A 14,145-nucleotide genomic window follows, 5' to 3' on the forward strand; every position below is an offset into this window, starting at 1 on the left:
GCTCACAACAACGAGCGGAGCGCCGGGTAGCTAAAGCACAGCAAGTTGGCACGGTCGGGGGCACAGGTGGTGCATCAGCCAGTCATCTCAGTCGACCCGTGGCACCTGGGTCTGCCCCGTGACCTCCTGCCAGCGGGCGTTCGACACTTCACGTGGCCTCAAGGTGCACATAGCCTGGCACAAGCGTCATGGTGATGTCGCCGCCACTTAGTGGTGAATGGCGGTTGTTGTTGTTTTGGGTCTGGGGGGGTGTGTGTGTACAGGGATGGGGATCAGGTGGGTGGGCACAGGCAAAAAACAGAGGCAGACAGATGGATTGATGGGGTGGCCCTGGGCAGGAAAATGCTTGGATGCAGACTAAGTGATGCACTTACATACATAGTCATACAGATATATCATAATAATGTGCAGCTCTTTGTCAATCCACTGTTAGGGTGAAGGCCTCCGCCTTCACCAGGACAGTTTTAAGGGGTTGTTTGACCATACTTCACCACGCCAGTAAGTGCGGGTTGGTGAATGTGTAAACCACAGGTCCGGTTCGGGTGTCACTCACCACGGATGCTGTTGCCGTGTGGCCGGGAATGGAACTCGGTTCTCCTGTTTCATAACTCAGTGAGCTAGCCACTGCTCCACCCCCAATATCTATTCTTTATAGACACACAGGCGTACACAGTAGAGACTGTGCTTCGCAAGGACTCACATTTGGAAGATTGTGAATGTATTTACCCAGGGTAGGCATCGACTCAATAGTATCTCTCTTCGGCGATTACACGGAGTTCTCAAGCGCAGTGAGTTTATGGCCTCAGCCAGGTCATGAAAGACCGAATAGAAAAACTGTTTAGATTTGGGGGGGGGGGGGAAGGGGTGGTTTGCACAAAATATTCAGCTCTGAGATATTAGAATACTATATTAGAGTGCTGCGAACATTATTCTCTTTGCTTGGCGCGTGGTTCTGTCCCTGGCGCGTGGTAAAGTTCTGTCACTGTCACGTGGTAAAGTTCTGTCACGTGGTAAAGTTCTGTCACTGTCACGTGGTAAAGTGCTGCCCCTGTCACGTGGTAAAGTTATGTCACTGTCACGTGGTAAAGTTCTGTCACGTGGTAAAGTTCTGTCACGTGGTAAAGTTCTGTCACTGTCACGTGGTAAAGTTCTACCACTGTCACGTGGTAAAGTCCTGCCCCCTGCTGTGTGGAGCAACGTGGCTCTTCCCCAACGTGGAGGGTTTCCGATGGCATGACCAGGATAAAGTTTGGGCTTTTTTATATAAATATATTGCTCACGTTAGGCTGCACAACACTGCCTCCGTTTTCTCCAACGTCATCCCTCAGCGCCATCCTCCAGCGCAACCCCAGATGCCCGATTTAAACTTCTTTATGTTATACATCCACAAGATAGACGAGAATCATTCCCGGCATTTTGACATTTTTCGTGTCCTCACTTTTATCGTGCCAGTCTCGAATGCGAATGTGGGCTGTGTGCGTGACTGCGCGCGTAAATTGTTGAACCACGTTTGAAAAAAAAGTCGTATCCTTGTTTATTTGCTTACGTTGTCACAAGGCTCTGCGACTGCGTGGGTTTCTGAAATGTATTTCGAGTGGCTTCGTGTGGACCTGAAGCAAGGCTTGATGTTAAATATTCATGAACCTGTTGATTCCATACAGCTCCAAAGCAAGCATCTCAGACACACACACACAGCAAAGCGGTCTTTTGTCAGTGCAGTATCCCCTTGTCTGAGGAGTTAATGTCATACGATTGTATGTAGTGCACGCTACAGTTCTCAGGTAAATGTTTAATGGATCAACTTGCCAGACTTCAGAGCAATCAGTGACTTTGTCTGCCTCCTCTGGGCTCCACGTTGATACAATGGTGGGCACAAATACAGCGATAGTACTACGATATGCCGTACAATATATTTCAGAGTATATCCGGAGAAATCCCATGCACAGATAGGGCTGCGATCCATGTGCTCTCTGGCCTCCTAAAGGAGCCTCACTGCCCTGCAGGGTGAGCGTCTCGCTCGCGTGATCTCCGCGCGTGCCATCAACCCCACCTCGGAGTTTCTGAAATTGCAGCCGTGCGCCACCACGTCTGGCTTGATCTCGTCACGAAGCTTGATCTCTGCTCACATGATTTGAGGATAGATGCTCTCGATGATTAGGCGGTCTGAAACCTCTCGCCGCACCGCGCGAATTTTCTATTCCGACGGAAAGGTTAGAATTTGACCGCCAGCGAGGAGTGCAAGAACATTGCTCCTGAAATTGCAGCTGCCAGCTCGCTCTGCCATCACCGCGTATGATTGAGCGGGGCCCACCGGTTGCGGCACTTCTGCTGCGACTGCGGTGACACAACACATATAGCCAGCCAACGTTGCACAGAGAGACAGAAAGAGATTAAGTGAGTGAGAGGGCGTTTGGCGATCGCACCCAATTCCAGCACCATGATTACATCAAGAGGCAAGGAAATCACAAAGGCTGCATCTGGTAAAGTCACGTAGAAGGGAACTAATAAAATAATAATAAAAATACTTTTTTTATTATTTCCCTTCTACGTGACTTTACCGAAAGAACCAAGAAGATGAATCCCTGCAGTCACGAAAGCTTTGAATCGAAATTTAACTGCATCTGGTAGTTTCAGGTTTGAGTGCTGATGCATTACAACACTCCCTCCCACCCCCACTTAACCACAAATGATTTGTGAAAAGTTTGGCAATTGCGATGCGGTAAACAGGGCGGCTTGATAGTGTGGTGTCGGACACATTTATTCAAGAGGTGGGAGCGTGCATGGCTTTTGCCGGTTCGAATCGCAACATTTACATTTCTCCAATAACACTGTGGAGGCAATAGCACCTGGTCGGAAGTGGAACATGACATCCTTAAATGCGATGAACTTGAAAGAGAAGATCAGCGTATGTGGGGATGCCCACAAAATGACACCCTGACGATCGAGTCATGCAATTCATGACAGGATAATGTGATGCAGAAGTTTCCCCTAAGAGCTTTGACATTAAACAAGTTATTCATTTAAAATCCAGCTATTACATTTTTTGTACCGTTTTTATTATCACCACCATCATCATTATCACGCTCGTACTTCTTGCAGTGCTTGGATATCCGACCTGGTTGCATTTGTATGCAATTTGCGGTTGCTAGGAAACGGCAGCGCATCAGAACCTCCGTCTCATTAAACGCCGGTGGTGGTTTGACCCGACTCTGTGCGATTATGGGGATGTGACATTTTCTGTCTGGCGACAGTTTTCTCTCTCTTCGTGTTACTCATGCAGGGGGCGGGGGGGGGGATGGGCATCGGAAATTGCAGAATTGTAAATGTTTGGTGAAAGGTCCAATCTGTGGGTGTATTTAATTACACAAACGAAACAACAGGCGCTGTGGTGCAGAAGTTGGCATGGAGATGTCTCAATTTAAGTAAAAAAAAGACAACTTTTACGGATTTTTTTTGTTATAGAAAACCTGATGCTGCTATATGGTGGGATGGTTAGCACACTGGAACTTGCAATCCAGAGGTCCCAATCCACCACGTTTACCACTACTCCGCACTGTCCACGTTCGATCTTCCCACATCTGTCCACCCAGCAATGTGTGTGTGTGTTTGTTGAACTTTCGCATCGTACGTAGCCAACCGTGCTAATCGGAGGTGCGGGGGGTAGGAGAACAAACGAACACACAAAAAGCAGTTCTAAAGGAATGAGTTTTCAATCTAGATTTAAAAGTGCACAGCTGCAGTGGCTTCATAATCTTATTGGTTCTTTCGGTAAAGTCACGTAGAAGGGAAGTAATAAAATAATAAAAATAAAACATAATAATTTTATTTTTTATTTTATTACTTCCCTTCTACGTGACTTTACCGAAAGAACCAAGAAGATGAATCCCTGCAGTCACGAAAGCTTTAAATCGAAATGGCTTCCTAATATCACGAGTGCGTTCCAGATGGCCGCAGAAGCGCACCTGAAAGCGCGCGATGCAGTGACCGTCTTTGTTCGATGGCGAGCCAAAACGGTTCGATGGCTCAGAACGTGATGAGGTGAAGAGTGGGGGGACCAACACCTTATCCGAGCTGTCTGGCTAGCCTGGATGTCTCGCGGGGGAAGGGAGTTGATTCTTCGCGTTTGTGCGAAACCCTCCATCCGTGTTCTTATTGACCTTGCTGTCGTTTCAGATTTTCCTTTCGTCATTTCCCCCAGTTTGTATCCTGATTGCGCTGTCGCCCTCATGCCATTGGATGACGAACCCCACTCGGGAACTCCGACAAAGCAGTGCATCGCCAAGTCCATTGAATGAGACTTTGTAGAGCTGCTTCAAAGAATCTCTGCGAGTGACTTCTTGTGGTGGCGGTAGCGCATGCCTGTGATCTAGCACTCTGGAGGCGAGGGTTGATGGATCATGAAAATTGTTGTGAAACTCTTTTCCCGTGGGCGAGGAGGTGCCATATCCCAGTTTTACAGAATGCGGTAGAGCATGTGGACTCATCTCTGTCCGTTTCCATTTGTTCGGGGATATGATATCGCCTCTTTGTGCGCGTGGATTTTCTACCGGGTGATCCGGTGTCATCACACGTGTATAATAAACACTCGTCATGAATTGGCTAAAAACATATTTTAAAAACAAACCAATGCAGGACCATATTGGGGAAAAAAGAGACCTTGGACACAACGTGGCATTATTGAATAAATAAATAAAAATACTTTAATTATTATTATCCACACTCGCGTAGAACTCTCTCCTCTCGCTACAGAGAAATGTTCACAAAGTGAGAGTCAAATCTTCCCACGCAATGCCACTAATGGGGGTTGTTTGACCATATTTCACCACGCTGGCCAATGTGCAAGAGGGCGTGGGACGGAGGGTTCGACCATTTCCGAGATCACTCGGCGCTGATGTTAGGTGCGACCAGGTATCGAACTCGGGTCGCCGCGTTCATAGGGCAGTGCTCTAACCAGTGAACCACCAATAATGTGCATGTTAGATTGCATTACGTGACTTAATGGGATCAATGGTGAGAGAGATGTGTGTGTGTGTGTGTTAGCGGCTTAGAACTCAGCGGTGCATTCACTGGAGAGAATTACGCGAACTCACAATTCGTTTGCGTGCACCGGCGGGCTTGTGCCAGGAGACGCGATCCGTGGCGTGTCACCGTGCCCACCAATAACCGCGCTGCATGACCGCTCCGCCGCTCCGCCCAAGCCGTGCAGCCACCGCCGTGCCATCTGTAACGACGTGGCGCCAAACTTGCCAAACCTCGCCGTGCTACAGCCTCGTTTTAAATGACGCACCGCGTGCCGATTGTCGCGCGACGCCACAGCATCCGTCCCGTGTCACGCAAAGCCCCCTGGTCCGCACGCTATCGCTCCCCGCTGAGCATCCCCGCTGGCAGAGCCAGCAGAATACTCCCCACCAGGTGACGGAAGAGCTGGTATCTAGCTTTATTGAGCCCCCGAAATTCGCCGTGGTGGTCACACGGTGACTTTTAAGGCCGGTGCATAGAACGCGTCGCTGCGAAGATGTGCGCTCTAGTCTCGTGCTTTGGAATGCAATTCAGGTTTTGCTCAAAAATTGTGAGCAACTGAAATCAACATCGCTCACCGTTGTGTGTGTGCGGGCGCGCGATAATTGTGCTCTCGAAAACTTTCATTCGGCGGACTGTGCTCGAGTGTTGTCGGTCACGGCACCTGACTGAGCAGTTGTCATTGCACGCAGCGAAGTAGAGACCTAGTGGAGACTAAATTTACTGGTAGGAACCACCTGGTTCCACCAGCCCACAGAGGATTATTGTGTCCGTCCGTCGTGCATCAAAAAATGGGAGGGGTGGGGTTGGGTGGAGAGGGGAGGGTGGGGAAGGGCTGAGTGGGGAGGGTGAGGAGGGGCTGGGTGGGGAGGGGAGGGTGGGGAGAGGCTGGTTGGGGAGGGGCTGGTCACCCCGTGGTGCCCTTATAAAACTCAACGTTTAACCTACTCACGCCGGCTCGCGCCCGCCCTCACAGTCGGGCATATTTGCGGAATACACCACGCCGCCGTTGACCCTGCAGGCCATTGACCGAGCAACCCAACGTTCCTACCAGCTCCCTCCGCAGCAGGACAAGGTGTTTATCACACCGAGAGCAACTGGCGAGAGTTGATGCACTCAGGACGCCTGCAGTCTCGCCACCCTGCAACTGAATTCCCAACAAATCTCAGGCACTTAGCACACGGCCAGTGGTCTGCACGTCGATGATTCGTTGTTTATACATAAGACCGCAGTGTGTTTGTTAAATCGCATTGTTATATTGCGGTTTTTTTGTTGTTGTTGAAATGTAAAAGTTTTCCTCGCCCAACATTATATCCCCCATTGCGCTATTGGTGTCTTGTTTTGAGATACAGACATGTCCGTAGGAAGCCCTTGCAGTGAGCATTGTACCTCCTTGCTTTTTGGAACAACAGCCCTCGAACATGCTGTCACACGAAACCATCGGGGACCGAAGTCACTTGGATAGACATCTTCATCCACACCTCCTGTCGTCCCTGAAAATCACGTTTGTCACATCAATCAACACCGCGATGTTCAATTATATCAAAGCGGGAATAAGCATGCGGTAATTAAATGAACGGAGAGCGCATTTGATGAAGACGGGCGTGATTTTATTTGTTTTGGGGGTTCGTTCAGCGAAGAGGCCGAGAGACCATCAGCCCCCAGTGGCAGGGGACAAACCCGGGGGGGGGGGGGGTCTCATCGCATTGGTGCTCGCTCGCTGCTCCCAACATCGGTGACAAACCCCCAAGTGCCGGATGATCCTCGTAGCCAAAGTAGCTACATGTGTAGTAGTAGCTACTACACGTGTAGTAGCTGCTACACGTGTAGTAGCTACACGTGTAGCTACTACACGTGTAGCTACTACACGTGTAGCTACTACACGTGTAGTAGCTACGGGCCCCGCACTTTCAAGGGCCCCGCGCTAAATGCTTGCAAGTTATCAATTCCGGTTCAGTGATTCTGCACTTGCTCTATTACTATAGTACTATACCGCCTTCAACTTTTATGAACGATGGGTGTTTAAGGTTAGCGATTGGTCGTATTATCTGGTTGTATAGTAATTGAATAAATACAATTACTCTACTGTGCAAGTGAAAACATTGTGTGTTTTAATATTTATGTTATTTATTTATTTAGGGCCCCTTTATAACATATGATACAGGCCCCGCAATAGCTTAATCCGGCACTGCCCCCTCCCCACCCCCAAAGCCACCTGGTCTTCACAGCAATTTTGATCAAACCTATTCAACTTCTGTGAAAAGGGAGAGAAAAAAAAGCAAACATAAACCAACCCCATTTAAAATGTTAATTTACTTGTGCTGAATTTGAACAACTCCGCAATCAGCTGTCTGTCGACTGCTCATCTTCCATGCGGTCTGTGACGCCCCCACCACCACTACCAACACCACAACCACCGCCACTACCAACACCCCACCACCATCCCCTTCACCACTACCAACACCACAACCACCACCACCGCCTCTACCACCACCACTACCACCCCACCGCCACTACCAACACCACAACCACCGCCACTACCACCACCCCACCACCACTACCAACACCACCACCACCACTACCAACACCACAACCACCGCCACTACCACCACCCCACCACCATCCCCTTCACCACTACCAACACCACAACCACCACCACCGCCTCTACCACCAACACCACCACCCCACCGCCACTACCAACACCACAACCACCGCCACTACCACCACCCCACCACCACTACCAACACCACCACCACCACTACCAACACCACAACCACCGCCACTACCACCACCCCACCACCATCCCCACCACCACTACCAACACCACAACTACCACCACCGCCACTGCCACCACCACCACCCCACCACCACTACCAACACCACAACCACCGCCACTACCACCACCCCACCACCACCATCCCCACCACCACCACTACCACCACCACTGCCACCACCACTACCACCGCAACGTCGTCCCCCATATCCTCCACAATCGCCACTTGCCCCCCCCCTCCCCCATGTCCCATTCCCTGCACGCACGCGCCTGCCCCGCGTGTGCCGCCCTGCGTCACTCACGCTCCCTGTACCCCCCCCCCCCCACTTGCACCCCCCACTTCAACCCCCCCCCACTACCCCCCCACTCCCATCCCCCCCACTACCCCCCCACTCCCACCCCCCACTCCCACCCCCCCACTCCATCCCCCACTCCCCCCTCCACCCCCCCACTCCCACCCCCCACTCCCCCCCCCCACTCCCCCCCACTCCCCCCCCACTCCCCCCCACTCCCCCCCACTCCACTCCCCACTCCCCCCCCACTCCCCCCCCCAATCCCCCCCACTCCACCCCCACTCCCCCTCTCACTCCCCCTCTCACTCCCCCTCTCACTCCCCCCCCCCACTCCCCCCCCCCACTCCCCCCCCCCACTCCCCCCCACTCCCCCCCCACTCCCCCCCCACTCCCCCCCACTCCCCCCCACTACACCCCCACTCCCCCCCACTCCACCCCCCACTCCCCCCCACTCCCCCCCACTCCCCCCCCACTCCCCCCCCAATCCCCCCCCAATCCCCCCCACTCCACCCCCACTCCCCCTCTCACTCCCCCCCCACTCCCCCCCACTTCCCCACTCCACCCCCACTTTCCCCCCACTCCCCCCCACTCCCCCCACTCCCACCCCCACTCCCCCCCACTCCCCCCCTACTCCCCCCCCACTCCCCCCCCCACTCCACCCCACTCCCCCCCACTCCCACTCCCACTCCCCCCCACTCCACCCCCACTCCCCCCCACTTCCCCCCACTCCCACCCCACTCCCCCCACCCCACTCCACCCCCCACTCCCCCTACTCCCCCCCACGTGCGTGGCTCGCAAAGCGTCCGTGGAGTCGTGCCTGCTGCACGGGCTGCGGCGCCGCGCCGCGGGCTTCCTGCGCAGCAACAAAGTGGCGGCGCTCTTCCTCAAGGTGGGCAAGAGCTTCCCGCCCGCCTCCGAGCTGTGCCGCCGGGTGCAAGAGATGGAGCTGCTGGTGGAGAACAGCAGGTGCGCCCCCAGCGTGCTCGCCACACGCGGAGAGGAGGGGGGGGGGCGGCTCGCGTCTGTATTTGGTGAGGGGTGGTGGGGGGGTGAGGTCAGTGCCGGATGATCCTAGTAGCTAAAGTAGCTACATATGTAGTGGCTACATAAGTAGTAGCTACATATGTAGTGGCTACATATGTAGTGGCTACACAAGTAGTCGCTACATATGTAGTGGCTACATAAGAAGTAGCTACATATGTAGTGGCTACATAAGAAGTAGCTACATATGTAGTGGCTACATATGTAGTAGCTACACAAGTAGTCGCTACATATGTAGTGGCTACATAAGCAGTAGCTACATATGTGGTAGCTACACAAGTAGTCGCTACATATGTGGTAGCTACGGGCCCCGCACTTTCAAGGGCCCCGCGCTAAACGCTTTCAAGCTATCAATTCCGGTTCAGTGATTCTGTACTTGCTCTATTACTACAGTACTATACCGCCTTCAACTTTTACGAACGACTGGGTGTTTGAGGTTAGCGATTTGTCGTATTATCTGGCTGTATAGCAAATGAAAAAAATACAATAATGTTACTATGCAAGTTAAAAATGTTTTTTTTTCTATTTTTTTTAAACGTAGGGCCCCTTTATAACATGTGCTACAGGCCCCACACTAGCTTACTCCGGCACTGTGGGTGCGAGACGGTGGTAGCCTTCTCGAGGCAGCGCCCGTTCACGTGGTTGTTTTTTCGAGTCACCGTAAACACAACCGCAAACGGACGCCGTTGATTCGAATGCAGGTGCGGTCGGTAGCGCTAAATGCCGAATAAAAGGCCCAGTTGAGGTCCAGAAAACCGATGGGTCGCGGTCTCTCCCGAGCGGACCAACTAAGACCCTGAAAGGACTCTGAACACCTTAACCGGTGACTTCCTAAACATTGCCTCGCTATCCTCAGCAGGCGGCAAGGCCTAAGGGATCAAATGCTTTAAATTCCACCGCCGGAAATGGCGGCACGTCGACAATAACTGCCGCAGGTGATCACGTGACGGTCATCTATATATAATCTGGCTGTCGCCTGATGATGCCGGTTGTAATTACTGGCGAAACGTCGTACTCGGATTGTAAATGTTGGCTCTCCAACACACCGGTGCATTGTACTAGTGACGAATTGGCCACGTTCTGTTTACGTGACAAACCTTTACTAGTTGACTGTGTCGGGTGGTGGCGGGTTTAACGACACATTTATATATTCAAGCAAATGATATTGGTCGCGAAAGCTCACTACGTGTTAAACTGTTTGTGTACTCGTGTACATGTGAGCCCCCGAATGAGGAACGGCCACCTCCACCAGCAGCCGTTCGACCGGCCAGTGGCTGGCCGGTCGATGTGGGTGACATCGATAGCCGCCGGACACAACGGGAGGAATGGCCGTCGGTGCGAGACGCGTTCCTGACATACGACCCTAAAGAGCCGGGCGCATTCCACTCAGTCCGATGGGAAATGCGACTGGAACCAAGAATTACGCTCCGTCTCAAAAGGACAGGAACGGACAGACACTAATCGCTTCACAAACAATTATGGGCACATTTCCAAAGAGCCGACACAGACCGGCAGTCACGCGCATTTGGATTAACCGATACCGGTTCATAACCTCGACACCGCGGCCACGTTGGTACTTTCGCAAGGCCAACCGGCCCAGCAACGAGAAAGACACCAAAGCCCAATTGAACCAAAGCCCTAAAAACTTCCATAAATTAATACAATTTCTGACAACTACCGCGCGAGTCTGAATCACGGCACGTCATCAAACCACGAGGGAAGGTTTAAATCGTTATGGGCTAATGACGACGACGACGAAGCTGGGTTTTTTTTCCCCGTGAGTGAGAAGACGTTTTTTTTCCTTTCCCATTCCCCCAGCGATTCGGTACAGAGCTTCCTGAGCTCGTTGCACGCCTTGCCGCAGGATCTCCACAACTTGGCCGTGGATCCGCTGTACAGGCAAGTGTCCGCTGCGCCTCTCGGCACGCTCCGCCGAACACTTTTCCGCTCTAGAACTGAGCCGGGCCCCGCCGGGGTCATCACGACACAGTCCGCCACCGCAAGTCGCTATGGTGCATTCAGCATAAAATACACACCGTCTGCTTCACAGCAGAAGTTGGTATTTTTGTCTCCCTTTTAATATCTAATTTGTGTTGCTTCTCATTTTTCCCACAAGTGTGTTTTCTCAGCGGACCTACATATTACATTAGACTCGACACATTCGTCAATAGCACTGTGGTCTTACTAGGAAAAAAATATATTATAGGCAACGTTTCGGGAGATGGCCCTTCTTAAGAGCGCATGAACAGATAGGCCAGAGAGACAGAGTGGATATAAGAGTTGAGATTTCATCAGCAGGGAGAAGGGGATCTCCTTCACGGAAGAAGGGGAGGAGGAGATGCGGAGGGTGGTTCGACTTGAGTCTTTTTCTTTCTTGCGAAGAAGTTCCGTGACCCGATCTCAGCGGGAACAATGTGCAAAAGTAGTATTAACCCAGGGCGTCCTGCTGGATTCGAACCGCAAAACCTCTGCAACAATCAGCGAACGCGTGCCCGCTGGGCCATGGCATCGTCCCCCCCCCCCCCCACATCTGTTGCCGCTCAGGGCCAGGGGGCTCCCCCCCCCGTGTCTCCCCCCGTGTCTGCCCCCCCCGCCCCCCCCCGCCCCCCCCCCCCCGCCCCCCCCCCCCGCCCCCCCCCTCCGTGGGACGTTGATCGCTCCCTGGCCGAAACGTCGCTTGACAATCCGTGGGGTTAGCAAAAATGGGTTTCGCTTTTGGGGCCGTCCATAAATGACGTCACGCACCTGGGAGGGGAGGGGGGGTCAGACATTTGTGACGATGTGTGACGATGGGGGGTGGGTTTAGAAATGTGACGTCACATCAAAATGCGTAACTTTAAATAAATATAGACACGTCCTACTTAATTAAATAGACTTTTTAATAAATGTTTTCTCCTACAACATCAGAGTGCAGCGCCACATTAAATACGCACTACAATGACAATAGTTGAAAGCGATTTGAAGCATGTTTTATTTTTTTTGGGGGGGGGGCAGACCTTTGTGACGTCATATTTGAGGGGGGTCTGACTTTTTGTGACGCCATGTGACGAAAGGGGGGGGGGGGGGTCAAAAATCGTCAAAAATCGCGTGACGTCATTTATGAACGGCCCCTCTTACCCGACGCTTGACTAAAAAACATTGCCTAGAGCCCATCGGTTATCCTTGAGAGACCCCTTGTGAAAGTTGATCAAACTCGCTGTAGGGGACACCCGGCTGACACGCATAGACACCCACGATCGGTGTGGTCCCCTTTCAACCGCTTTGCCCCCTCGTCCTTACAATTGTCCACTGTAATTGTTGTGGCAGTGGCATCTGGTAGTGCCAGCATGGATGGTCCCCCAGGTGACGGATGAATTGGCGGTCACACGTCGGTGAATTTAAGGCCGGTGCATAGCTGCCCGTGTTGTTGGGGAGAAATGCATCCAGTATAGAATCCTGAGCTTTGCAATGCGGTTAAGGTTTCTGTCAAGTTGTGAGCGACTGAAATTAAATATCGCTCTCGCTATTGCGCTCTTGACAACTTCCATTGGGTGGTCTGCGCGCGAGTGCTGTGGGTCACAGCACCTGGCCGAGTAGTTAAGTATCAATGTGCGCATTTGAGTGAAGGCTCACGGAAACCAAATTGAATCCACACGCATGTTGAACTTATTTCACACCGTACGGAGCCAGCTGTGCCAATCGGAGGTGCAGGGGGGAAGGAATTGGTAGCGTACCGGTTAGCGCGCTGTGAAACGAACCCAGCGACCCGAGTTCGACGATTTTCTCAACCAGTCAAAGGCCTCCCCTAGGTCTACTCAGCCTCAAATAAGTACCTGGTGCGGTGTGTAGTAAACATCGCCACGGGGGCGAGACAAAGGCGGCTCGGGCGTTGTGCTGCCCGCCCACCCGCTTCGCATGCCGTGCCGGCCTTCATGGGTGCTGCTCGCTAACAGCACTTGCCCCAACAGTCTGTGAAGGCTACACGAGGTGTGGTGTGGGGTAATCTTTGTCTTTGTGTGTGTGCGCGTGCCTCTATCTGGGGGGGGGGCAGGAGGGCGTCGGGCCGCGAGCCCATGAAGCGGCAGACCAGCGCGCAGAAGAGCGCCAACCTGTCCCCCCAGGCGATCCGCCACCTATGGGTGCGCACGGCGCTCTTCGAGAAGGTGCTCGACAAGGTGGTGCTGTACCTCGTCGAGAACGCCAGGTACCCCACCACCACCGCCACCGGCACCGCCACCACCGGCACCGGCACTGCCGCCACCACCACCACCGCCACCGCCACCACCACCACCGCCGCCACCACCACCGGCACCGCCGCCACCACCACCGGCACCGCCGCCACCACCACCACCGCCACCGCCGCCACCACCACCGCCAGCCCTGCGCCACCACCACCTGCACCACCACCACCGGCACCGCCACCACCACCGGCACCGCCGCCACCACCGCCGTCACCACCACCACCGCCACCACCGCCGTCACCACCACCACCGGCACCACCGCCACCGTTCGCTGTGCTGAGAAGCGCCGCCCGATCTCAAAATTGGAAAAAAACCACAACGGAATCCCGCGGCTGTCGAGAAATCGTGCGGTGCCCAAGAGTACTAAACGCGTCGTCCTCGCCGACCGCAGGAAGCTTCGAGGGGCTTGGGGGGGTGGGGTGGGGGGGGTCTGGCAATGGCTGCAATGCTTTCATCCGAAATATGGAAAAAAAACAATAAAAGATAAAACAATGGTTCTCGCTTTAATTTTAGTTTTGCTGCTTAACGCTCTACCAAAGGAAAACAACCGCAATCTTAGATTTTGGGATGGTTTCTGAATGACACCAGGCTCAAACATGTATGAACATGTGCCCCATGAGGGGCACTTAAAATCGAGATTTGGGCGCCTTCAAATGAAAAATCTCGGATTTTTCAGTTTTTCTCCTGTTGTTTGTGGCCTAAAAGCTACCGATGTAGCACAATTCGGATTTCTATCTTGTCGGGAAGTACCCTCGAGGTTGTTGACCCATACAGATTAAGGTCTTCATTTATAGATAAA

General features: G+C 53.0%; 1 protein-coding gene across 1 annotated transcript in view; it reads left to right on the top strand.

Annotated features, from left to right (window-relative positions):
* LOC144945461 (small G protein signaling modulator 2-like) overlaps positions 1-14,145 on the top strand; it is a 142,700-nt gene that overhangs the window by 73,206 nt on the left and 55,349 nt on the right. The window contains exons 3-5 of the mRNA XM_078873978.1: positions 8,886-9,051; positions 10,945-11,025; positions 13,157-13,309. Of these exons, the coding sequence (XP_078730104.1) occupies positions 8,886-9,051; positions 10,945-11,025; positions 13,157-13,309 (400 nt within the window). The remainder of the gene's footprint in view (positions 1-8,885; positions 9,052-10,944; positions 11,026-13,156; positions 13,310-14,145) is intronic.

Source organism: Lampetra fluviatilis, chromosome 37, assembly GCF_964198595.1.
Source record: "Lampetra fluviatilis chromosome 37, kcLamFluv1.1, whole genome shotgun sequence".
Classification (NCBI taxonomy): Eukaryota; Metazoa; Chordata; class Hyperoartia; order Petromyzontiformes; family Petromyzontidae; genus Lampetra; species Lampetra fluviatilis.